Genomic DNA, 27,130 nt, shown 5'->3' on the forward strand with positions numbered 1-27,130 from the left:
ACCGCCCCCCCCCCCACCGTTGCCTCACACAAAACACCTCCCGCATCCACACACATCGAATTCCCTTTATCTCTTCACAGACAGGGGGCGGGCAGAAGGGAGTGAAGAAAGAAGGAAAGGGACCTTTGGTTTTCTGTGTAAAAATGGATCTAAATGTATTCACCTTGGTTCTTTTGGGCGGAGTTGTTTTTGTTTTGACTGTGCAAAGTATGCAATTTCTTTGCTACCACCCAAAGCGTGGTCCATGGGCTGGCTGATTAGAAAGGCAGACTCGTTAAGAGTTGCAGTCCTGAGCCCCATCAGACCTACTGCACGCGGCGGGGCATCTTTAACCAGGCTCCCCAGTGATCCGAGTATGCACCAGAGTCTGGGAAGCGCTGTCCTCCCAGAGTGTTTATTAGATGAGCTACTTAAAAGAAAAATGACTGCCCCGCTGTCCAGTGTAGCAGGCAAGGTCCGGGGCGACCTGCTTGCTGATGGGCTCTGGAGGGAGGTGTTGAGAATTTTAGAGCCCAGCGGTCTTCCAGCAGGTTGGGGGCCTGATGCGACTTGCCCAGGGTGAGGGGCTGCTGTCCTGCAGCTCCTCAACTCCTGCTTCTGGAAGAGCTGAGTTGCTCTTCCTCCTGGGGGTTGATCAAGAGTCTTTGGATACAGGCCCTTTAGCAAGTCGGCATCTCGAGTTCCTCTGATGCAAGTTGCTGCTGCTGCTGCTGCTGCTGCTAAGTCGCTTCAGTCATGTCCGACTCTGTGCGACCCCATAGACGGCAGCCCACCAGGCTCCCCCGTCCCTGGTTGCTCCTTTCATATTCCACATGTCAAAACACTCCGTGGCACGTGTGCTTTGATTCCTGTGGACCCCTCAGTAAGCTGGAACTGTGAACATGCCTTCTAGCAGTTCACTGGCAGTGGGAATAGGGGTCTCTGGTTTTCAGTGTCCAGTGACAAGTGTGAATGTTTTCCAGGCCATGGCGTTGTGCCAGTATTTGGAAGAACACACAGAGGAACTCAATCTCCGAGGTGCTAAGATACTGGAAATCGGTGCTGGACCAGGCCTCGTTTCCATCGTGGCCAGTATTCTAGGTGTGTCTGTGTGTCTATTCTCGACCTTGTTTCAAAAGATGCTTACCAGGACAACAGTAGTAATACATGTTGACTGAATGATGGGCTGTGGTTTAGGTGCTTGGCCGTGATCGCCCTCACTGAGTCCCCGCAAACGTCCAGGCCAGAATGACTCCTGTTATCCCTGAGATAAGATAATGGCATCTTAGAGACACTGGAGAAGGCGATGCCTCCCCACTCCAGTACTCTTGCCTGGAAAATCCTATGGACGGAGGAGCCTGGTAGGCTGCAGTCCATGGGGTCGCACAGAGTTGGACACGACTGAAGCGACTTAGCAGCAGCAGCAGCAGCAGAGACACGAACATCCAACCCAGTGCTTAGCATGTGAGAAAGTTGACATCCTGAAGGGGTGACTCTCGAGTTCCAGTTGTAAACAGCTATGTTATGCTGTGTCCTGCTTTTCATTGCAACTATCATAACTAAGGTTTTAGAAAAAAAAGAAACCAAGTCAGTGAATCCAAGATGAAAACAGATTTACACCCCAAACACCAGCTGTGCGTCCTGGATGCTGCGTAAGAGATGGCTGTGTCTGGTCTACTTCTGCCTGTGTGATTACACATCTATCAAAATCAGTCTGGAAATACGGCCATCTACTTTGTGAACACTGATCACTTTCTTTAAAATGCCTAAAAATTAATTTAGTACATTTAATAGGGGGGAGAATCATACAAAATAGATCATCCCCTGTGGAAAGCTTTGTGCTGACACCTTCCAGACAAGAAAACCAAAATCTTCAGATAAACACAGTTTTAGAAGGAAAACATCATGCATTATTATAGAAGTGAAAGTGTTAGTCACTCAGTCATGACTCTGCGACCGGGCTCCTTTGTCCAAGGGATTCTCCAGGCAAGAATACTGGACTGGGTAGCTATGCCCTCCTCCAGCGGAATCTTCCCGACCCAGGGATCGAACCCAGGTCTCCTGCATTGCAGGCAAATTCCTTACAGTCTGAGTCACCAGGGAAGCTCCAAACCTTGGTATGTTAATTATTCTGAAATCTCCCCAAACACTGTTTTAGTTTTTTAAAAAGTTTAAAAAACTTTTAATTTTGTTGGAGTATCATTAACAATGTTGTGATACTTTCAGGTATACAGGAAGATGATTCAGTTACATGTATACAGTATCTATCCTGCTTCAGATTCATTTCCCATTTAGATTATTGCATAGTACTGAGCCGAGTTCCTGTGCCATGGTTTCAGTTTCTTAAAAGACGGAACCGTTATTCTATCTCAGTGGTTCTAAACCAAAGGCGGAGTCTGACCCCTGAAGGACATTTGGCAATGTCAGGGGACATTTCTGAGCATCCTGCCTGGGGGTTGGGTGGGGAGGTGCTGTGCACCTCGTGGGTGGGGACCAGGGATGCTGCTGAACGTCTTACAGGGCACAGCGCGGGGTCTACCCCACGAGAAAGAATCCAGCCCGGATGTCCACAGGGCCAAGGTGGGAAACCCAGCTCCATTCTCCCCCCGAGAGTATGTGTCCACTGGGCTGCCCCGGTATTTCCAGGTACTTAAGACAGGCTTTCTCTCTCTCTTAGGGGCTCAGGTCACGGCGACAGATCTGCCTGATGTGCTGGGGAACCTACAATACAATCTCCTAAAGAACACACTCAACTGCACCACGTATCTGCCGGAAGTGAAGGAGCTGGTGTGGGGGGAGGGCCTGGAGCAGAGCTTCCCCAAGTCCACGCTTTACTACGATTACGTGCTGGCCTCCGACGTGGTCTACCACCATTACTTCCTGGACAAGCTGCTCGCCACCATGGTGTACCTCTGTCAGCCAGGGACGGTGCTGCTTTGGGCCAACAAGTTCAGATTCAGCACCGACTACGAATTTTTAGACAAATTCAAGCAAGTTTTTGACACGACGCTCTTGGCTGAATCTCAAGAGTCATCGATCAAACTCTTTAAAGGAATACTAAAATGGGACTGAACGAAACAAAATGCCTTTCAAAACATTAGCAGGTCTGTTGAACAGTGTTAGAAATTTTATAAGACGGCGAAGGTAGTGTGTAGAATCAACGTGTCTACCTAGAATAAACCTGATTGTTACAGCAACTCTCTAAAATAACCTATTTAGGATTACCTGGTTAATCGAAATATACACAGGCACAGCACGAAAACATGAAACTAGCTTTGTTGGCTTCCTAGAGTTCTCAACTTAGTGTTTAATAAATTTTACATGAACACATTAACAAGTGGATGTCCCCTTGTTATTTCTGCTGGAGAGCATGGTCTTAAACTTGTCAATATACTTTTGTCAGCAGACTCTACTTCATACAAATTTTAGCTGTAGCAAAAGGAGAGGGTACAGAGTAATAGAAAAGTTATAGGCTTAACTTACAACTTTGGAAAACTCAGCAGTGGCCACAGAACTGGAAAAGGTGTTTTCATTCCAATCCCAAAGAAAGGCAATGCCAAAGAATGTTCAAACTACTGCACAATTGCACTCATCTCACTTGCTAACAAAGTAATGCTCAAAGTTCTCCAAGCCAGGCTTCAACAGTATGTGAACTTAGAGATGTTCAAGCTGGATTTAGAAAAGGCAGAGGAACCAGAGATCAAATTGCCAACATTCACTGGATCATCGAAAAAGCAAAAGAGTTCCAGAAAAATATCTGCTTCTGTTTTATTAACTATACCAAAGCCTTCGACTGTGTGGATCAGAACAAACTGGAAAATTCTTAAAGGAGATGAGAATACCAGACCACCTTACCTGCCTCTTGAGAAATCTGTATGCAGGTCAAGAAGCAAGAGTTAGAACTGGACATGGAACAGTGGACTGGTTCCAAACAGAGAAAGGAATACATCAAGGCTGTATATTGTCACCCTGTTTATTTAAGTTATATGCGGAGTATATCATGTGAAATGTCGGGCTGGATGAAGCACAAGCTGGAATCAAGATTGCCGGGAGAAATATCAATAACCTCAGATATGCAGATGATACCACCCTTATGTAAGGCAGAAAGCCAAGAGGAACTAAAGAGCCTCTTGATGAAAGTGAAAGAGGAGAGTGAAAAAGTTGGCTTAAAACTGAACATTCAGAAAACTAAGATCATAGCATCCAGTCCCATCATTTCATGGCATAGATGGGGAAACAATGCAAACAGTGACAGACTTTATTTTTTGGGGCTCCAAAAGAACTGTAGATGGTGATTGCAGCCATGGAATTAAAAAGATGCTTGCTCCTTTAAAGAAAATCTATGACCAACCTAGACAGCATATTAAAAAGCAGAGACATTACTTTGCTGACAAAGGTCCAAATAGTCAAGGCTATGGTTTTTCCAGTAGTCATGTATGGATGTGAGAGTTGGACTGTGAAGAAGGCTGAGCGCCAAAGAATTGATGCTTTTTAACTGTGTTGTTGGAGAAGACTCTTGAGAGTCCCTTGGACTGCAAGGAGATCCAACCAGTCCATCCTAAAGATAATCAACCTTGAATATTCATTGGAAGGACTGATGCTGAAGCTGAAACTCTAATACTTTGGTCACCTGATTTGAAGAAGTGACTCATTGGAAAAGACCCTGATGCTGAGAAAGATTGAGGGCAGGAGGAGAAGGGATGGCAGAGGATGAGATGGTTGGATGGCATCACTGACTTGATGGACATGAGTTTGAGTAAGCTCCAGGAGTTGGTGATGGACAGGGGAGCCTGACGTGCTGCAGTCCATGGGGTTGCAAAGAGTCGGACACGACTGAGCGACTGAACTGAAATGACTGATAGGCGTTAACACTGGCTGAAACTGAAAAATACAGAAACAGGGACGAGGCCTCGAACTAGTGCTGAGCACAGTGTACCAGCCCCTGGTGCTTCTTTCAGAAGGTTTCACCTGCATCCAGCTCTTTCCACTGTTTTCAATGGTGTGGTGCAGACACTGGCCAGCAGCACCTCAAAGAGGAAAACTGTCTCAGTTTTTAATAGTACTATTTTCCTAGTGTCATCATTTGAATCAACCATCAGCTGCTTTGCAGTATTTCTCTATTGGCTTATTAAGAGATGATATATCCTGTATGCGGTTGGCTTGTAACATAACTCTCACAATGAACCTCTGTTAAGTAAATTATTGGCGAAGACAGTCTCTGAAACAACCAGCAAACAATTTGCTGAAACAATTTATCTCCTCAGGAGATAAGTTATCCTTAACAAAATTTCAGTCATAATCATGGTTATCACTAAAGACTGTTTCTCTGTTTCTAAACTACATAGATGAAATCTGTGTATATTCTTTTATGATATGCTTCTCCACTGAATACTGTATTTATGAGACTTACCATGTGTTAACTTGTAAAGCATTTTTTGAGGTTGATGTACATTTTCCAAATTAATTTAGTAATTCCCTTTTTTAAGTTATTTTTTTTTGAATTAAGTATGTATAAAAAATAAATGTACACACCATTAGACTACCATTTTGGGAATTCTCTGGTGGTCTGGTGGTTAGAATTCTGCCCTTTCACTGATGAGGGTGTGGATTTGATCCCTGGTAGGGTCTAAGATCTCAATAAGCCATGTGGCATGATAAAAACAAAACAAAAAAATCCCCATTTTCCTGTGATAACCATAATGGAAAAGAGTGTAAAGAAAGAATGTATGTATGTGTATAACTGAACTTAAATAAAAATTTTTAAGAAGGTTATCACTTTTCCTCAGGTTTCAATCTCATAGAAATGTAAGTTTTGCGAAGAGTGCCTTCTTCCAGGATGCATTAGGGTCTGGCTGTCAGCATGGAGGCACCGAGTGATCTCAGTAGAGGGGCCAACAAGGCAGCTTCGTGTCACTGCCCGTGGATAGAACTGAGGGACTGGTCTTCCTAGGATAAACAGTTCACAGCAGATTCTGCCAGCCTGTGGACCTATCTCTAACTTCCACAGCGAGCTTAAAATTATCTGAGAAAGACTTATATCTCATTGAAAGAAGTATTTGGATACAAAAGTCCTTGGTACAAGACAGCCAGACATGACTCATATTAAAAAAAAAAAATTTCACCTGTGTATGAATTTTATGGTGTTATCATAAATACATCCATGCTGTATCACACATTCTATTAAGAAGCACTGTCAATCACCAGCTCTCTCTGCAGACTGGCACCCCACCTGATTGCCTCGCACTACATCAGGACCTTGACGGCACCAGAAGACCAGACTCCTGTGGGCCTGGCCTGCCACGAGGGCCCGGCGGTTCACTGCACTCGGAACTCCACACTTTCTTTAAAGAGCGTATCCAAAACTCTCCACGGGCTTAATTTTTCCTTCCACGTTAAAAAATACAGCAAAAAGACCAAAACCTGAATAATAAAGTGAGAAATCAGGGAACTCTGTAACAATGGTGATTTTACATAAAAAAGTATTTGAAGGATTCACTATATCCTGAGACAATTCAGAAGGTAGTAAAATCTTCAAAATCTGTTACTAGAAGTTTCTAATCTTAAAATTACATTAAAATTGGACACTAAAGTCATGTTCTTGAAAAAAAAAAAAAAAGGTGTGATTTCAATGAAATGGTGTCAATGAAAGAGCACCTCTGAAAATTCTCTCCTCCATCAGGTTAAGAGAAAACTGACAAAAATTCTCAGAAGCAACTTTTTAAAAACTCAGTCATTTCCCAGAAAACACCACACGCAAGGCTGTCCTGGACAGGACTCCGCTCTCTCATGGACCAAGAAGCCTTTTCCCGGGGGTGTTTGTTGAGATAATTACAAGCAACTGTATACTTCTGTGGCTGCCTGAGATGGAGGACAACTGTTGGGACTAATTCAAAAGCTTAAAGGGAAATGAGATGCTCAGAGGGGCTCTGAAAGCTGTCATATTCCTGGACGTCAGCCACACATGTCGCGGGGCTGAACGCATCCTCACGGAAAACCCGGGCACTTACCCATGGCTGAGCCTGAGGCTCTGTGCGGCAGGAAGTTCTTTCGGAAATGAAAAACTTGTTGTACAACACCTTCTCTAATTAGTAGTCAGCCAGCAGCACGACCTTGGGGAGCCAGCCTACCCCTCCTGAACGTCTCAACTTTCTGACTGGATTGAACCTGTGTATGTGGGCGCCCATATGTTTAGGTCAAAGTATGTGTGTGAGAGAACACGAATGTGGCTGTTCATGGATGGACTTGAGATGAACAAAGACGGCTCAGAAACTACAAATGTCTGCATGCATATTTGCACTTTTTCATCTGATTTCATCAGATACAGGAGTCAATTACTCAAAAATAGTTATGAATGATTAATAAGACCAGATCTCTGGTAGGCCTTTTACAGTAGTGAATTCTAAGGAAAGAAGATTTAGAAGCCACATACATACATACACACGCATGCACGCATACACATGTATTTGCTGTAAGTGAGTAGAGGCCTCTTAATATTGTCTATGTGTGTTTATTTTACAGAAGAAAGATGAAAGAAGGATAGTAGCCAGAAAGATAAGAATAATAAAATTAAACATACACAAGTTAATCACATAAAAGATGCGGAAATATATTCAAATAATTGCAAGCCTATAATAAACAGTATAAATTAAATTACTTCATATTGAATTTTTTATCTGTAGGTTTAATATATTATTTCTGTTCTAACCCCAAATTTTATTCATGAAAAATTAAGACCAACTTTAAGAAGCTTCAATATTCACCTTTATTATTTATAAAAAAAAATTAAGGTATCAGAGTGCATATGGTGTGCTGCGATCTTGGTTTTGCACATTTATTCACGTTGTTTACATTATTTCAACTGTAATAAACAAACCATAGGGTATCTTTACAATACCTGATACAGATTTAAGCTGTCTGGCACTTATACATGTATTTTGGTTCATTCTGATGCTCTGCACGTCAAGAGATACTAAGAATGATTGGCCTGAAAGAACTCCCAGATGAAGAGTGATTGAAGCAGTTATCTGCTCCAGCAATTGCCACGCATTTATTTGTGCCGGTTTTATTTTTTCCCCTTAATTGAATGTAAACGTTTGCCAAAAAAAAGAAAAAAAATCTGGAAATGAAGTTCTGTTACTTTTTAGTCCAATAAATAATTTAGCTACGCTTAATGTAGCTTTTTTAAGGCCTTCATACCATTCAAAAAAATTAAGTCAACCATGTTAAAACCCTGTTCATTTATAAAATAAAAAATAGAATTTTACAGGTTTGCAGTTAAAAGTTACTGTTCAAATCCTCTCATGCATGTAAGAGCTGCAACCCAACTGAAAGTCCTTGGTGCTGGCACCCAGGGCACAGCCCACTGCCAGCAATGTGAGGCATTAAGAAAACACCATGATGTCAGAGGTCTAGATTTACATGTATTAAGCCACACGCCAGCAAATTCTCTGATAAATACACATCATTTTAATAATCAGTATTTGATAGCGGATGAAAACATGCATTAGACTAAAAATGCCACAGATTTGCTTTTATATCCATTCACTATAAAACCTTCTTTTTTAAAATGTAAAGTCTTGGTTCCTATCTTAGAATACACAATAATCAGGAGGATACATGATGGGGAGCCAGTTTTCAGTAAAAGACGCACAATGGGTCCATCCAAGCAGCTTCATCAGCTGTAATAAAACATGAAAATAATAAAACATACAAAAATACTATTAAAAAATAGATGTTCCAAGCTCAGAATTTAGGGTAAATTCCGTGTTAAATACGTAGCAATAATAAAGAAGTAGCAGGTAGAACTTTCCTTCCATCCAACCCACCATCAACCCACCCACCAACCTTCCTTCCTACCAACCAGTGTTCTTCATGACCAACTAGTCTACCAACTTTCCTACCAACCAACCTGAAAGTGAAAGTTGCTCAGTCATCTCTGACTCTTTGCAACCCCATGGACTATATAGTCCATGGACTTCTCCAGGCCAGAATACTGGAGTGGGCAGCCTATCCCTTCTCCAGGGGATCTTCCTGACCCAGGAATAGAACCGGGGTCTCCTGCATTGCAGGTGGATTCTTTACCAACTGAGCTGCCAGGGAAGCCCACCAACCAACCTCCCTGGTGACTATCACCATCCAGGGAGACTTTCCTGCTTCCCTCCCGTCTTCTTCCCCATCAACATGACTTGACCTGCTCCTTTCTTCCTTCCCATCCTAGCTTCCCTGCTCTAGGTGTTAGGAAAAAGCATTCAGCAAAGTCACTTCCCACTTGCAAGAAACTTATGTTCTGTTCAGGAAAGTAAAAAGCTATTGAACAGATGAATAAATAAGTAAATAATTAAGAATATATCTGGTATATAGTAAAAATAAAATTTGCTGTTAATGCAGATTGGGAGGGGGTGGGTGTCAGTCACACAGACAGGGGAAGCAGAGGGCGGACGTGAGCGACATGAGAATGAGACGTGAGACATCGGTGAGCTTTGGCCGGGGAGAGCGGCAGCAGCAGGACCCCCTGGGCCTCACGAGCCACGGGGGATGTGGATAGTACTCTGAATGTGACGGAGCTTCAGCCCGAGGGTATGAAGCTGTCCTTTCCAGCTGCTGTGTGGAGAACAGACAGCCGGCGAGCGGATAGAGACAAGGTGTGCAATGTGCCCTGCTGAGCGAGTCTGGGTAGACGGCTGGCTTCACAAGTACAAGCGCTGGGTTTATAGAGTCCGTGATGGGACGATACTACTAGCTGGTTCCAGGAAGAGCTCCCTCCACCTCCTCGAAGCTCTGCACACGTGAACTGAGATCTAACAGGGCTTCCCTGGTGGCTCAGAGGTACACAATCCGCCTGCCAACGCGGGAGACGAGGGACGGATTCCCGATCTGGGAGGACCCCACCTGCCTCGCAGCAGCTAAGCTGATGTGCGCCACAACCACCAGGCCTGTGCCCTAGAGCCTGGGAACTGCAACTGCTGAGGCCTGTGCGCCCTGGAGCCCCTGCTCTGCGACAAGAGACGCCACCACGATGAGAAGCCCGCTCAGCGCAACCACAGAGGAGCCCTCAATCACGGCAACTCAAGAACAGCCCACGCAGCAACGAAGATTCCCAAGGTAATAAAAACATTTTTTGATAAAACAAAAATTTCAAATGTTTTATAATCTGAACTGACTTGGTCAAGATACACAGAAGAGGTCCAAGAGAAAAGGTAAGCTATAGTTTACCAAAAACGGCCACAGCTGAGTTTTTACTGCCACCTGAAATGTGAAGACCAGGCCCCTGGCCGCCTTGGCGTGACCAGCTCTCAACTGTCATCTACCTTTGTGGCATAAACTAATCATGTTGGTCCAAAGACAAGACGAGGCTGAAACAATTTCTTCAGAATTCACTAAGTTTCTACACTTGACATTTAACTTGTGCAGAAAGCTCAGGCACAGAACTTGCTTGCATATAAACACATGGTAAAATAAAAAATGGCCTATCCTTTTAAATGACAAAGCAAATCAAACAGACTCTAAAAGCTCAACCATTTTGGCTCTGAGCCAACATGTATTTAAAGAGAATTATTTGTTTCCTTCGTAAAGGAAACCTATCTTCTAACTACACAATATTTGCAACACATTTTGCCTGTGTTGAAAACACTAGAGGCTAAATATAGGTTTTCTAGACAGGAGTGAAAAATGTTAAAAAAAAAAAAAAAAAAAAAAAAAAGTAAACAGCTTACTATCCTTCATGCATTTATAGTGTATTTCCCATCACGTTAATTAGACTAATAATTAAAAGTCACGATGAAGCTGGTGTTATCCTGTCACCACGAGGCTTCTGTCTTGCCACTAATGACACTGAAATGACACTCCACGTTGCTGATTTAAGTACTGAGTACAAGTCACTTACTTGAATACAGTTTTTCCAGTTTTCTTTTGTTGGTTTTTCTTCTACAAGTTTGGTTGCAAATTTAAGGCCTCTCCCATACATTTTATTCACTAATGCATGTTTGTATGCAAATGTCAAAACCTAGGATATAAAACAAGATACAGCTTATCTACAAAATAGTTTACAATTTAAGCTATTGCTTTAATAATGAAAGAACTGAAGCATTAACAGAAGTGTAATTTTTCAAATGAACATATCACATCAGGCCAATTTTTGAAACTTTTTAAAAGAACAATTGGTGTCTTTAGAAGACCGGGGTATTGCAAAGAACAGATAATTGATTGGGGGAATAAAGCTATTATGATAAATCATTAGCAGTTACTTGTAACCATTTATTTTTTCCTGCCTCAGTAGACCATGTTTTGTCAAGACCCTTCACTATGACCCATCCATCTTGGGTGGCCCTGCATGGCATGACTGATGGCTTCATTCAATGACCCAAGCCCCTTCAGCACAAGGCTGTCATCCATGAAAGGGTTTATATGCAATAGTCTCTACTTTTAGAATGTGGAGAATGTCCTCAAAGAAAGGAACCCACTCCCATTTATATGTACTCTAGAGTCAAGCAAAGGGTTCAACACCCGTTGCTACAAACACAGTAAACAGATAGGTAATAAAATGCAGAAGTGGCCCTGAATGACAGAAGCACTATGGCAAGAAGAGAATTACTGTAACAATTTTACTGTGACGCTCAAGTGTTTAGCCAGGTTCTTACTCATCTTTTCCCAGCAGCAAGTGCCGTGTCTGGCACACGGCAGACATGTGGTAGCTGCTGCAGTAACAGTGAGTATTGCTGACGCCCATCCGGGCTCTCAACACTCACTCCTGAGAGCCTGCGGGAGCCCACAGCCCACATCAGAAGCCAGCCACCCGCCTTGGCCCGCACGGTCAGCGCTGCAGGGGCAGGCCTGGCTCAAGCTCCAGGCGCTGATTCCATATCTAAATTCTTAACCTCTGGGGCTGACTCCTTCAGTCTCCAGAACGCAACTGAGTTCCTTCTCTAACCACACTTCTGTCCTCAGGTGGAAAACCCTGGTGGACAGGAAGAATTTCCTCCTACTTCCATCCAGAGGTCGTTACTACTAATTACCATAGCTGTTCTTGAAAACAAGCATCTGTCTGCTTAAAACAAACAAACAAAAATCAACAACACACCCAAGAGTCTGTGCTGGGTAAGAAGCATTCCACTGACTTCATTTCCTTTATGTCCAGGAAAAAGACAGGCTGACCGCTCCTGCAGTCACATAATCTCTACCCTAAGAATTATGGCTGAGCGCCAGAAGGGATTTAAAATGCTTCTATAATGAAAATCCAAAAAGCTCATCCAGGTTGCTTTTTCTAAAACTAGGTTTTAAAAACTGGTCAGCTATAAATCGAGGTGGTATCTCCTCAGCAGTTAGAGCCTGGAGGGAAATAACACACACCGGAACTAACCAGAATACCCTCGCCTCCAACCCTGACAAGCGAGCATGTGGACAGGTGTGGGAGGCAGAAGACAGCTCCCAGGTGCCTCAGTTTGGGCTCCTACGTAAACAGCGTGACCCGAGCCTCCAGCTCCATATATACTCTCCAACTCTTTCCAAACTAGCGTGGCCACTGGTAACCACGCACACAGACAGAACAACGGTCAAGTGGTTTTCAAAGCCGGGAAGCCAGGGGGACACCTTGCTAGGACCATGGCTTCTTCAGAGCCCAGCTCAGCTTCCATCCATGTACTCTGTCCTCTCTGGTCAGCCTGCCGGGCCCAAGAGAGGCCTGGGACACATCCTCAAGAGCTGGGCCCAAACAAAAAGCAGAAAGGGTACCTTATTGTCAAAGAGATCGGTCCATTTAGTCGTCTCCCAGAAGGTCTCCGTCAGAGAGTCCAGGGTGCTCTCTCCTTCCTCCTCTCGCCCCTCTGAGTCGCTCGACACGGCACCATCTTGATCCTGGGCCTGGAGAAGGTGGTCAGCCAGGGCGCAGCCTTTCCGGCAGAGCGCATCTACCAGCGTCGACTTCTGCTTGTCCATGTCACTGCACACCAAGCCCAGAACAGTCCACAGGTCAGTAACACAGCATTAAGAACACAGCCTTATCTGAGATTAAACTCATGCACCTTTCGCCTGAGCTTTACAACACAGCAATATCGTACAGCCCTGGATAGATGTTTGCTGGTGTGACAACATAAGCCATGTATTCACACGCACGGATTACATGAGTGGGGTCGCTGTACTTGGTTGAAGCAGCCACAGGCAACAGAGGGGAGAGTGCTGGGTTCTAAATTCTGTTGGCTACAGAAGTCTTAGAACAGCATCTTCTAAGTGTTTAGGCTTCTCGTAAATATCACTTATTACATATTTCTGTAGTTGTGAACTTCTGTACGTGCGCAGAAATGCAACGCTTACTCTGCACGTGCCACCAAGTGTTCTCAGTATTCTAACTCAGTATTCTATACTCGGAATAATTCTGTGAGTAAGCGACCACCAATGGCCCCCCATTTTCCACAGGAGGAAACTGAGGCACAAAGCGATCAGGCCATCTGTTCAAGGCCCCAGCCAGGAAGTGGCAGGGCCAGGACTCAGCTCCGCGGTTGGTCCCGCCACTGCTGCTCCCATTCCCGAGGTCCCCTGCTTTCCAGGCAGGCGTCTCTGTTTTTGGATGTATTCCAGTGCCCAGAATAATGCCTGGCACAGAACACTCAATAAACCGTTGAAGAATGAAATGCAGTAACTGCCTACACTCTGGGGAACAGCGTGCGCTTCAGAAAGCTTGCTTACTTGAGGCACCCTGTCCAACTCGTGTGCAAACAAGGACCTAAGTGCTGAGATGACGACCAGAAGGCACTCAAACACAGGACGGACAGGCTGTCTAATGATAAGGAGGATTCTGAAGGATGCAGAGTGAGACGTGCCCCATATGAGATCCACAGGGACTACCAAGTCAACAGTAATCAGTACAATAGACAACTAAAACGGGAAGGGAAAAAACCCCAAACAACGCAGAAACCTGCTACAACCTAAGCTACCCACCTTGATACATTTGCAATGCAGATGAAATTATGCCGAAAAGATGCCTAAGAGTTTATCAGCAAAGAGTTTCAAAGTTTTAAAAGAGCCCACTCTTACATCTTTTCATGGAGACGTTTCCGGGGACCTGACGTGCTTGGTCACTCTGGACTTGAGAACAGAAGGACAGACGGGCTTGGGGCAACTATGCAGCTTTTTGTTTAATGGGGTCCCCTCACCCCCAACCTTGTAGATGCTGGGCAGCATCTGGAACGTCTCAGGAGTATTTCACTTGTGCTCACAGTAACTCCAGGAGTCAGGCACAGGCACGGCGCCCACTCTGTGAAGAAGCAGGGCCGTGGAACAAGAAGGGGCAAGCATGGCGAGGTCTGGACATCTGGTCACCCATGGCATCCTGACCGACTGTGCCTGCTGCCCCAAGAAGGGCTGGAGGACGCAGAGGGTGGAGGCCAGGCTGGGGGGAGGCTGTGCCGCACAAGCCGGGCCTGGATTAGGTCACCTGTAAGATGCCCTGCTATTTCCACATTTTCTGATCCAACAGTTCAGATTCCATATATCTGGAATATTCTTTTCCTCCCCTCTTCCGAGAACTGACCTGCTCAGATTAAATACCTATCATTCCATGAGGTTTTTCCCTCCTCGAAAAAAAAAAGTCAGCTCTCCTTCCCATAAGCGTTCACAATTTAAAATACTTTTTCTCTCAGTCACATTCTATCTCACCATTTCACATCTTCCATATTAGACAGTACATTTTCTAAGAGTAGAGACTGTCTGGTTCTTCTTCTTTTTTTAACATTCCTCTCAAGGGTGTCCCAAGCAGTGTTTGCTCAATAAACACCTCTGAATCAAATTTAGTTAGGGACTGATGAAGGTGGCAACAGATACATTTGAGGAAGCAACTTCAATCAGACACTTTAGTGGCCAGAGTAAATTGTAGTTTAAATGTAATTAAAACTTAGTATTAGATCACCTAAAAAAATTAGAATTTTTAAGATTACAAAATGGCTGTCTTACAATTGTTGACACAAGAGACTTAAGTGAAAAAGCAGTTTTGCATGGAAATGACAAATTAATGCTCCTAGGAATCCCTTGTACATAACTGGCGGCTACACTGTCCACTATTATTATTTTTTTAAACACCCAAAACATTTTGTATTGGGATATAAGTCAATTCCACTATCATTAGTAACAAGAACATAGCAATGTTTCAAGAAGGCTCCGTAGAAGGATGCTGACAATGGCCAACCACCTATTTTGCAAACATTTTATTCTGCTTGAAAACTGCTGCTTGTAAGATTCATAAGACCTTTATCAGCAGTATGAATGATGTAATGCCAAGACTTCCAGCAGTTTACCATCAAGCATTTTGTATTTAAAAAAAAATCCTGACTGCAGCAGGCGGAATCTCGAAAGGAAATGACCGTCCTTTCAGGCAGTCTGTGCAGTTTCTGTTTATTAGTTTACAGCAACTCTAAGAGAAGGTGGGACTTTCTACCCTTGTCAGTTAAGGACCCTGGGGTTGGAAACAAACCCAGGCGACAGAGGAAGAAGTGATCCTGGACGATCCATCAGGAGATGAAGGCAGGAGCTCACGACGGGTAGACCGTCACAGCAGCACATGGAAACACTCTCACATGGAGGGAAACTAATAAACGCACAAATCTGGCTTCACTAGTTTTACATATCACACTAGGGTTTATTACGGCTAAACTATAATCCCCCTTCTCAAGTATTTCTGTCAACCAGTTTCATAAAACTGAGGTTGCTAGATAATAGTTTTAAGCTAATTTTCTTTTCATTTTATTAAGCGTTACAAGCTGAATTTGGAGTATGTCATGCTATTATTCGTCAATAAAAGGTTGAAAAATTAGTTTTATAGGCTGCTATGTGCTTCTCCATATGTCCAGTTCACACAAACCCCCAAATGGCTGGACTGTGTGATGACAGTCACTCTAATCTCTCCACCACGACAGCACCTGATGGTGGAGAAAGCCAATGACTTTGCTTTTTCTTAAACGACTAGAGAAAACTACCACCAAATGTTTAAGGATGGAGTATCCCCAACCTGATAACTCCCAACGATAAGGATATAAACAAATACCAGAAAAGGAGGATATTTTCAATAACCAAAAAAAGTCACCAAGAAATGAGATGCAAGAAAGAGTATTTACTGGTTAGGTACTTTTTTATAATAGCTGCATCAGGCCTGGGGTCAGTCTTCATCGCAATATAAACTGCTAGGGCTGTTTGATCTATGTGAGAAATTACAGCATTTGCAGCTTCAACAATTTCGTTCAGTCTTTTCATTCGTTCCTGAGGAGGAAAGAGAAGAATAAATAAGAAAAAGGAAGTATCTCTGAGCAGCCGGACTCTGAGGAGTGACAACCGCGGTGGTGCAGGAGCAGGCGGGCTGCAGGCCAGGGCCGGGTGCCACCTCCCAGGAGTGACCTTCATGACCACCAGCACCTCTAGAGAACCTGAGCGCAGATGGGAAAATCCCTGCCCCTACACTCCCTGCCAGCAATGAACAGTAAGACTCATCCAGAGACCAAGCTCATAGAGACGTAAAGTGTTTTCTCCAAGGCAACCCCTTTCCCGGGTATCTTATCAAGACTTAAGAAATGTGATTGGCTATGTTACCCTGGTTGCATACCACACGCAAACAGGAGTAAGAAAAGCACTAGCTGATGAGTCTCACTTTGAGGACTGCAGTGTGGCGGCCCCAGGAATCTGCTCCCATCGGTACCTTCTGGCTCACGCTCAACCCTTCAGGACTCTGAGCTGATCAGGGCTATAAGCACCGTCTACAGCCACGGCTCCCAGCGGGAGCCGGTCCAGTCAAGACAGCTGGGAGCTAGGACAATCGTTAAACACACAGGAGGATCACTCTGCTTCTGCTGCAGCTGCTCAGGCTTCCAGGAGGCCAGGACCACTGCCTTCTGCTTCCAGCTGTTTTCAGGTCAAGGTCAACAGAGCAATCCTTAGGGTTTCCTATCTCCTCTTTCTCCCATTGACCGAACAAGACCAGCTAAGAATATTCGTTCAACCAAATGATATAGTAATGGCCAAGTCCAGAGCTTTAGGAAAATAGCTCAACAGATCATTCAAGGTGAGGAAACATGTTTTCAGTCACCAGGAAGAGATGATCAGGACTGGATCTTTATTTCAAATGCAAACATTATATAATACTGCAAGCAAAGTAATACACTCATAGTAAAAAATAAGCATGCCCAACCTTTTCAGCATCCAACTGATGAAGTCGTGCAACGTACAAAGGAAGGTAATTAGGGTACGTTTCCTTCAATTCATTATAAATGTCACTAGAATCCAGCCTATGGAAATAAGAAAGAAACAGTCATTATTTAGTTCTTTTAGAAAGAAAAAGATCTGTCACTCCTATTTAATACTGTTTTGAAGCTCCAGTCAATATCCTAATGCATCGATCTGAAATATAATTATTAACAAAGATTTACAGGTAGTATAAATCCATGTCTCTAGAAAACCAAAAGAATAAAACTGAAAATTATTTCAATTATGAGTTCAATAAGATGGCTGGATAAAAATAAGCATCAACAGCTTTCCTACATACCAGCTACAACTCAATTTATTAAAAGGAAGCAGGAAAAATTCAGAAAGAGTTAAGATGAAAAGATCTAGAAAGGTCTAAGATCTACAAAGAAGGAAAATTTACACTTTCTTGAAAAATCTGAAGTCTTGAATGAGTACAGAGACAAATGTTGCATGTTCCTGGCTAGGGAAGCTGAGTAAACTATATTCTTGCTGATTATATGTTGGGAGGAACAGCAGCTGAGGTTGGGGTCTGCCACACTGGGTGTGATGTCACTGCTTCCCAGAGCGGGCAGGGCCTCGGGGTCTCAGCGGTGCCCGGCCGGGCAGACCCTCCACTTCAAAAGCAGAGGCTGAGCAGGAGGGAGTCCCTGCCTCTCAACCAAATTCACCCAGGACTTGGCCTCAGCAAATGCTGTTCCTCCATTGTCTGCGTGTTCCCGGGATCATTTCCAGATGCCTGAAAAGGTGGTTTTAAATTTGCTCATAACCAAACTGTAACTGGAAAACCAGGATCCGCCCACCTGCTACGTGTATAAACACAGAGACAGGTAACAACGGGACACTGATGATCTCCGCAGAGTGGGCAAACGGTGACAGGTTTTCTTTGCACCTTCCAATAAAGTTCCCTTCCAAGAGCAAATGAGGATAGGATTAAAATAAAAACTCTCATTACAAAGGGGAATTCAAAAATAAACAGAATTACAGGAAAAATTTAGAAGCACCTGCAATCCTATTCACTGTTGACATTTCTGAATACAGTCTTTGCATATTTACTAAGGGCTGTTGCAGCTGGGAAAAGAGAAGTAAACACTTGGAAGATTCAAAGCCATTTAGAACTTACTTTGTCATCCACTGAATTTTAAGATCTCGTAATGCTTCGGTGAACTCTTCTTTCAGATCTTTCTCTTTTTCCGAGTCTTTTTCCTTGTCCTTGCTGCCGTTCTTAGTCTTTGTTGGAGGAGATATCAGGTAATAATGAACAGGGATTACATCCTGCGGAGAGAGTCTTAAATTAACACGCGTGATTATTTTGCCTACTTAGAAATCTTCACTAGCTGAACAGCACGTTAACACGGGCTGCCCCTGAGCGGTACTACATTGCACTTTGGATTCTAAGGGCCACAATGCATCTCAAGTTCCAATCTGTGATTAAAGTCATTTTCTCCCAAACTTTAGGGAGATGATGCTTCTACTATCTCCTTTAAAACAAAGGAAATAAGGACAAATTTTTCCCCATGTATGTGTATTTGGTATTCTTGGTTTTCTGTGAAAGATTAACTACAAAAAAGTACTGAGCGATCACATTTTATTTCTGAGGAGGGAAATTAATTAGAATTGAAAAAAGGAAAGATCCTCTTTTCTAAGTAAATTTAAAGAGAAATTTCTTTCTTTATTCAACTGAGACCCCAAGACGTGCAAGGTAATTGCTCTAAAACAAAGCAGACAAGGGCCTTCAGCGCTGCGGGAAGACAGCCAACAAATGGGGTAACGGGTGAGTAAATAAACAACTTGGGTAACGACACAGAGTATCAGGAGAACAGACCAGGGTGAGGGCACGGTGTGACAGCTGGGTAAGGGGGGCTGGTGGTGAGCCTGTGTAGACAAAGTTGTTAACAGAGACAGTCTAAGGAGCTGATGTCTGAGCTCATGGAGCCTCAGTGACCTAAATGAGAGAACTGCAATGAACCTAAAGAACCAAAACGAGGCGGGGAAGGAGCACTTGCAGGGACAAGACGAGCAAGGGCAGAAACTTGAGCGGGGGCGGCAAGCGCAGGGCGAGCTGCTGAGACTCGGGGGGTGGCACAGGGAGCCGAGCTGACAGGACACGGTTAGAGAGGATGGGGGTTATTCCGAGCCCAACAGGAGGAGCCGGGCGCAAGGCAGTGGCATGATCAAAGATCTGTGCTCTTGGCTGACTAACACTGGATCCTGGATGGATGAACCATTCTGGTTGGCGCTTAAGAACTCTTTGATACGATATTTGGAGACTGGATGACAGAGGGCAAAAGTGGAGAGAGAGCGGAACAAGTTGGCAAGAAGCCCGGGTTTCCTGACACAGCTTGGAAAGGAAGAACGGCTGAGAAGAAATGAACAGACCGGGGATGCCCCGTGAGTGCAGGGCCGATGGTGTCTGCTGGGGTGCTTAAGACGAGGGGCTGGACGAGACCAGCAGGGGCAGAGAGAGGGAAGAGAGTGGGCCCTGGTGTGGGCCACAGCGCTCCATCGCGGGGGGACCGTCTGAGGCCACCTGAGAGGTGGCCTCAGACGGGAGAGGGAACTGTCAACCTGGCTGCACAGTGGCCATGGGCACTGACGGGGGAGTGGCTGCAGGGGAGGCGGGCAGGGGGTCGGCAGTGAAGGCCGAGTGAGAGGGAGTCGAGGAGAGAAGGGGAAGTAAACAGGTAGAGATGGTTCTGAGAAGTTCTGCTTTGACGAGAGCCCATGTAACTACCTCGATCTGCATCTATTTCATCAACGTGTACATCTGCTCTTGAGAAAAGTTAACGCGGTGTCTGGGCAATGACAGCCCATGTTATACTTGCTGTTTTTGACCCAATAACTAAGCGGCCCTAATTACATCATTATTAAGACAACTTCTAAAATTCTATCTTCAGGTTTATAGTAAAAGTGGTGCTACGCTAAAATCTTGTATGTGTTTTCATTAACGGAGCTGCCGCAATTGAAACAAATGGCACTTCTGATGTTTTTAAGGCCCCAATCATGTAATTTCAGGAAAAAACTCTGCACGGGTTGAGCCACAGAACAGTACTGGCTTCATCTTTGCTAAAACAGGCTTCTGAGGTGTGAATGCTACATAAAATACGTCCCTTCTGACAGCTTCCACAATTAAACTTTACCTGGGGGTACTGTAACAGGAAGCACGGGAGCCACTGGGTAGCAGTGCTAAGAAAACAACAACTGCTGTTTCAGGAGGACTCACTCCAAGCGCAGAAACCCACGGACGGGGAGCAATCTAAGAAATCCACTCTTGGCCATTCTGGCGCCACACCACCTCTGAGGTCAGGGGGCCAGAGCCCGTGGACAAAGGCCTCCAGAGACATGTGAGCCCGGGGAGAGGAGAGGGTCCCTGCCACCACCCTGCTCACCCCTCCAGGTTCACTGTCCTGGGTGAGCGCTGGCCTGCGCTGGAGCCAGGTCAGAAGTGCTGGCACCCTGGAGTCAATGATTCGTCACCAAGTTCTTAAAGGGACAGACACTTTGTGTCATCTGTGTAGCAGAGGCCGCACACCTAAGACTTCGAGGGGGAAGTGACTCCAACCTCTGACCCACTCCCTTGGAGTCACGCTCCTGTGCAGTGCTGGACTTGCCCAGGGGAGGGCACCGGGCAACCAGCACTCCCTCTGACCGAATGTGCGTCCCCCTGGGGACCCCGCCTCCTCGCCTGAGCAGGGAGAGGGACAAACTTCAGGAGGGGAAGCCTCTCTGTTGTGAGGCAATGCCTCCTCTGAGGCCCACAGGTAAGGCATTGGCTAAGATGTTTTAGTAAAGAGAGAAAACAGTTGAATTTAAAATGAACAATCCATTAAACAGAACTGATGATTAACAATGAACTCTAACAAAGATCTATATATAGATAGAGAAAAACCATATATAATAGCAACCATAAACTACACTGAAAATGCAAGAGACGGGGGAAGTTAATGATGAAGGATCTTGATTAGGTAATCAGCATTATATACATTAAATATATAACAAATTAGTAATTATAAATGTTAACACTGTCCCATAACAAAAAGTTCAAGACAAGCACTACTTTTTATTATTAAATGTTATGGACATGGTAGTTTTAATCCCCAACCAAAAAAAAGAAGTTATTTTTTATTTATTTTATCATGGTCATCTGTTCTTTTTGTCAAAACATATTTTTACAACTCAACTTCTAAAGGGCTTAGTATAGGGTCAATTTAACAGAAATAATTTTATACCATTAAATCAAAAGAAATCTTGATTATGATTTAAAAAGACAGTCAAAAAAGACTATTCAGAGCAGAAATGCTAGAAGTTTCTCTACAGCAGACAATAGTAAGCCTTTTTTTAAAGAAAAAAAATCACTCCAGCTATTCACACAGAATTTCAGCAGTGTTTGAATTTATCAACAGTTAGAAAATCAAACCTATCTGCCAAATCAGTAACTATTCTTTGGACAATAAAACACACCACCATTTAAATTCTGGTTCAAAACATAATACCTTTATCTCTTAAATTATTTAAAAAATATAAATTCAAAATTTTAATATCTTCACACAAAGTAAAATAGCTATTTTAAAAACTAATATCATATTTGAGTGCTATTTATGATGTTAACTATATTCTTTCACATTACAATGAACTTAAAAATGGGTAGCATACATTTTCAAATCAAAAGTCACTGAGACCCAGAGGACAAATCCACTGAAGATTATGTACAAAAAGTTGGTATTTTGTTCAGGTGATAAATTATACATATATAAAATTTTATAATATATAATTAAAATATAAACCATGTATTTATATAAAATATATAATATGAAATTATAATTTATATAAATTTATATTACATAATTATATATATAATTTTATCATTGTAATGCGATTAGAAAACTATAAAAATGATTATTTTTAAAATAAGAGTGTCCCATGCACTTGCACTGAAGACGTGGGAGAAATGGAGGCGGTGACTCCAACTATCAGCTCTAGAAGCTTCCTAACCACAGGAATAAGGTTTCTATTCATATGATAGTTTCTTATCTCAAGTAATCTAATACTAACAAAATTCACCAAAACTCCCAAAGACCAACCAGACTACACAACAGGAAGAAAACACCCGCTCTGCCTTTGAGACGTGCACCGTCTTTTGAGTAGGCAGAGAATGCCTGCCCTCATTCTCTGAAGCAGTAGCTTTCAGGATTCAGGATGTTTTCAAAATGAATCAAAGATCAGCTACACACAAAATTAAATTACAGTTTTGTGAGCCTTTGTTTCATTCTGTTTTTGTTTTAACGCTGGTTAAGTTCCACTGGATGAATCAGCACGGCCTTCCAATGGGTCAAGATGCTCAGCTGAGGAATGTGGTCTTCAGAGAAGACAATGTTCCTTTATCCCCCTGTGGTGCATTTTGTTTGAACAGTCTTTACCGTTACATAGTAATACAGAATTTCAGAAGTCATTTTAATAAAGACAATTGATCTTTTATAAAATGGTGATCCCCATTTTCAGATCACTATGAATTTTCTAGATCACTAGAAACAGCATTATCTTTTGTTTCTATCTCAAAGCACTAACTCTCACCCTGCAGTACTTACTGCCTGAGCCATACATCTCTACAACAATGCATGATGTCAGCAGGTCCTCTTCTCTAAAGTAGACTTGAAGAAGAGTTTTTCAAGTTAAATTTCGCTCCAGCAGCCAGTCAGAGACTGTCTTAAAAAGCAGCAGGGGAGCAGGTCAGGTCACTTACTAGTTATGGTCTTAAGGTCTGCTCGTGCTCAGTGTAAGTTTTAATTTGGGGCCAACAGTTCTTAACTCCTGTTCCTGCTACACCCGCTGCTCTTTTTGTCTCTGCCTTTCTAGAACTAAGAAGACGCAAGGGCAGGAAATACACTTCACTTTAAATATTTTAATAATATTTTATTAATCAAATCATCCCACTTAAGAAATGTCTTTAGACTTTAAAAATAACTTTGTCATATATAGCTAAAAAAAAAAAAACACAACACATTCATCTCTCTATATGATTTTAGAAATTCAAAAGTTCAAGTATTATTCCTTGGTCATACGTAGAGTACGAAATGAACAGTATTAGAATTTTCTCTATACACAAATAAACCAGGGGTCTTCAAGAAATTTATGGCAGGAAACAACATTTCAGAGAGCAGTATGTCAACATTGATAAGCTAAAAGCATTATACTGCAGAACTCAAAGAAAGGAAACTAAGGGAGAGATTTTTTTAAAAAGATAATAGTGACAGAAAAAGAAGTTTAACTAATATGCAAATAAGGCTTTAAGACATCTTTGTAAAGAACTGACAATCAGTACCTTTTTAAATTTTCCTTGTCGTTTTGCTGCAGACTGCCCCTGGGAGTTAGAAGGACATTCTGTAAGAAAACATGCAAAATCTACACAGGATGGTGACACCACCTCTGCCTAATTCTCGTCCAGCTTCCGTTCTACCTGGATGTGTCTTAGAAGGGTCAGGTCTGTCACCAAAACGGCAGGCTTTTAAAGAAAGCAATCCCGCCACTTGAATTGTGTTTTTTGGGAATAAAAGTGCACTCAAAAATGTTATTCCTAAGGGTCAATGTATTGCAACAATTTGTAAAGCAAAATCCCATCAGTTATCACAACAGTTTTGAAGACGTTAAAAGTTAGCTGACGGTTCAGAGCCGGATTTTCAAGGACATCACAGCAAGCACACACGTCCAGGCGCTAGGAGAGCATCATTCGAGGTGACTGGGAGCATCAGCGAGGAGCAACACGGACCACAGTTACCTTCGCCACCGCCCAAAGCTTAAGAAACGCAGCCCCAGACTGAGGTCAGATGAAATAAACAATGTGCTGCGAATGACAATTAACTCTATGGCTTTAGGATTCCTCAAGAAAATCTACCCTGGTAAGTAATAACTACAGCCAATCCCGTCTGCTTACAATTTAATTTCACAATGGCCTCTTAAAGAATACAGCCAGGAAGCAGAGCTCTGAGTGGCTAAAAGCGAACTTCCATGATCACAATACTCTTCTGCCTTACTCATTACAGGCAGCGGACACTTCAGAAGAGTTGTCTGGATGAGAAGCCTCGCTGGTGAGGCCCCAGAGCAGAGGCAGCAATGTTTCCCTTACCGGAAAATGAAATCTCCCTAAAAAAGACTACTAGGACTTCTCAAAATCAGTGCATCTATGAATTCCAGAAACTACGGATTCACTGCACATTACACTGAATGTTTATAACTTACACTAAAGTACACATAAGCAAATAGTATGAACTGAAGTAAGACTCAAGGAATGTTAGGGAAAACAACTCCTAAGGACAAAAGTCACAACTGATGACACTTCTCTGTTAGCAAATAAACCATCTTTGGTTCAACAGTGGTTAAAAAATGAATGAGCATACTTGTTAAGATGTTTGAGATCTATTCATTTTGATAACAGCACTCATAAATTCCAGAATTAAGTGGTAGATTTACTTTGTAAGAACTAAAGCTGAAGAGAAATGTAAAATTGTTAAGAACGACAACTTTTATTGGCATGGAGATGAAATGACTTTAGGACAAAAGGAAATATACCCATATAATAAACACTGTTCTCACAATAAATCTGTAATGAAAACAGATGGAAAGCAAAACAGATACCATCAAACCCAACATTTACCTCTAAAATATAACAACCAGATATGTTTTTAACAAGAGGCGCAATTTTGAAACTACAACACCAAAAGAAGAATCTTGCAGTTATCTCTACAATTACACAAAATTCCCATAAGAGAAAGGTCTGTGCAAGTGAAAATTACTGCTTATGAGCAATAATTGTTCTGACTGGTTTTTAGAAGTCACCCAAGAAGATCTGATTTTTTCCCTGTATCCACATTACTACATTCTTAAAACTCAATAAATTCTCTAATTTTAAACATCCCATTCACTTAAGACAAGTTTAATCTGGATCTATGTATTTCATGGGAAGTTTAAGTACAGTAACCGTGCAAGACAGGACAGGTTCAAGGCCCAAGAACTTAGACTTGGGAAAAAACAATACTAAATATATAAAAATACAACCAAACATTAATTAACCTTTACTAATAACTTGGGAAAAAAACTATTAAATTTCATTTTCCAGAGAGATCTTCTCTTTTACTGTAATGTGGAATTAATTTCCATTTTTAAAGAAAAGGAAATTTTAGAACAGGCAATTTCAATTTAAAAAAAAACAAAAAAACAAAAAAACTACTTACAGCTTTCTTTCCAAGTTCAGTCTTTGACAACGTTAAGGATCCTGTGAGGTAGCACCCAGGTCCAGCCCCTTTAGGTATTCTAATCAGAAGATTCAAAAGAGGAGAAAAGGAACAAAAGAGAAAGTTTCACAAGGGTAATTAGGGGGAAAAACATCACAACAACTGCATCCTGAAATGATTCCCTTAGCTAAGATTTCAAAAGCCAAAGGGAGAAATAACTTATCTCTAAAGGGGCATGACAACGCAGTCTAAGTGTAGCCTCAGGCAATAAACTAGCACTTTAAAGACCACAGAGAATCAGACAGACACTGAAAGCAAGTCATGTTATCACTTACTTGTCATCGGGTAAGGAAGTGACAAAGAACGGCTGGTTGTATTTGGGGGGTAACGTCAAGTTACTTGATTTCTTCTTTCCTAGAAGTGCAAGGCTATGATTCTCATGGATATCTAAGCTCAGGGTATTAGACAACCTATGAGAAACAATGAATGGGAGATCTTTCAGACGTTCCAGATCACTGATTTGCTCGTGACGGATCTGCAGTCGAATTGTGTAATCTCCTTTCTCCAGTTTCAAGGAATACTGAAAAAGAAAAGTATTTGGGAAGAGTGAAGTTGAGCCACATGAACGAAAGCCATCACCTAGGGGACTGACAGTAGACGCCCCCTTACACAGCGCTCAGTGTGCGACGCACAGGGCACGTTACGACGCACCCATTTACACGGGCAAAACATCCCGACTGTGCAGGTGAGCAAGGGTGAGGGCCAGAGTCGTCACGTGACCTGGCCGGGTCACGTGCAGAGTAGAGAATCAGGGAGCTGAAGGCGGCTCTGGCTCTGGAGCCCTGTGCCTCCTACAACAACAGGCTACTCCTACACTCTCAGCTGACTCTGTCTCCACTCAAAGGCAATGACCTCCCTGTTCATGGGTCTTCATAGGCACGTATAAAACAACACGAGAATGAGCGAAACTGAGGTGCTGTGTAGTATCGCAGACAGACACAGACGCTTGTTTCCATACACACGACTGGTAACCTTTGGATTACATCCAACACGCCACCCCGCTTACTGCAGACAGCAGAAACGGGAGCCCGTGGACACGAAGGAATATGCATCTACTCAGCACTGTGCTCCATCCAGTCAAGCTGCTCAAGAGGATGGAACACTGTCCTCTCTGTACCAACAGGTTCTTCTGAGACTAAAGCAACCGCAGGAGCGGCTGCAATAGTAACCCGTCCGCACTCGGGACACGTGCCTGGCCTCGCCGTGATGAGAATGGAAACCATTCCTTAAGTGACTGAAACCCTACAGAGGTTATTTTTACTATTTAGCACTGAATTATTAATGTTACAGGAAGTATGTAATTTCTTGGTCATAACATTTCAATCAGGGATAAAATTCTTATAAATGCTAGGATTAAGAGACTGTTTTCCTTCCAAACGACAGTGCCAGGCACAGCACCTGGCGGACAGTCAGTGATCAGTACTCAGCCCGCCGACAAGGAACACATCTCAGAGTTCTAATAACCTGAGGACAGGTGCTCAGATCCAGTTCAGACCTGGGACCACTTTTCAGTGCTCACGTATCCTGATGGTTTGCTCTCAGCATTCAGATGGCAGTGAGCACAGGGTCGGAAGGAGAATAATGAAAGGCTCTGCCAGCCAGTGTCCGTGAGCGTCCTTCTGGGCCCCTCTTGACCCAAAGCCAGACGGAGC

At 43.1% G+C, this 27,130-nt stretch overlaps 2 protein-coding genes across 4 annotated transcripts in view; one reads left to right on the forward strand and one right to left on the reverse strand.

Annotated features, from left to right (window-relative positions):
- METTL21C (methyltransferase like 21C) overlaps nucleotides 1–3,313 on the forward strand; it is a 9,128-nt gene extending 5,815 nt beyond the window's left edge. The window contains exons 3-4 of the mRNA XM_010831477.1: nucleotides 963–1,080; nucleotides 2,657–3,313. Coding sequence (XP_010829779.1) covers nucleotides 963–1,080; nucleotides 2,657–3,051 — 513 coding nt within the window. The 3' untranslated portion in view covers nucleotides 3,052–3,313. The remainder of the gene's footprint in view (nucleotides 1–962; nucleotides 1,081–2,656) is intronic.
- A 4,404-nt stretch (nucleotides 3,314–7,717) lies between these two features.
- The window catches only part of TPP2 (tripeptidyl peptidase II), a 58,335-nt gene continuing 38,922 nt past the window's right edge, over nucleotides 7,718–27,130 (reverse strand). Inside the window, exons 22-30 of one of the 3 annotated variants that reach the window (XR_824483.1) lie at nucleotides 25,754–25,998; nucleotides 25,419–25,497; nucleotides 23,513–23,551; nucleotides 18,317–18,468; nucleotides 17,141–17,237; nucleotides 16,077–16,218; nucleotides 12,706–12,913; nucleotides 10,862–10,981; nucleotides 7,718–8,657 (exon numbers count right to left, since the gene is read on the reverse strand). Coding sequence is in view for 2 of the 3 variants with exons in the window: in XM_010831478.1 (XP_010829780.1) it covers nucleotides 8,568–8,657; nucleotides 10,862–10,981; nucleotides 12,706–12,913; nucleotides 16,088–16,218; nucleotides 17,141–17,237; nucleotides 18,317–18,468; nucleotides 23,513–23,551; nucleotides 25,419–25,497; nucleotides 25,754–25,998 (1,161 nt within the window). In the remaining variant the exon portion in view is untranslated. The remainder of the gene's footprint in view (nucleotides 8,658–10,861; nucleotides 10,982–12,705; nucleotides 12,914–16,076; nucleotides 16,219–17,140; nucleotides 17,238–18,316; nucleotides 18,469–23,512; nucleotides 23,552–25,418; nucleotides 25,498–25,753; nucleotides 25,999–27,130) is intronic. The other 2 variants (XM_010831478.1, XM_010831479.1) reach the window with 2 other exon arrangements.

Source organism: Bison bison, unplaced genomic scaffold (assembly GCF_000754665.1).
Source record: "Bison bison bison isolate TAMUID 2011002044 unplaced genomic scaffold, Bison_UMD1.0 scf7180017864527, whole genome shotgun sequence".
NCBI classification, from domain to species: Eukaryota; Metazoa; Chordata; class Mammalia; order Artiodactyla; family Bovidae; genus Bison; species Bison bison.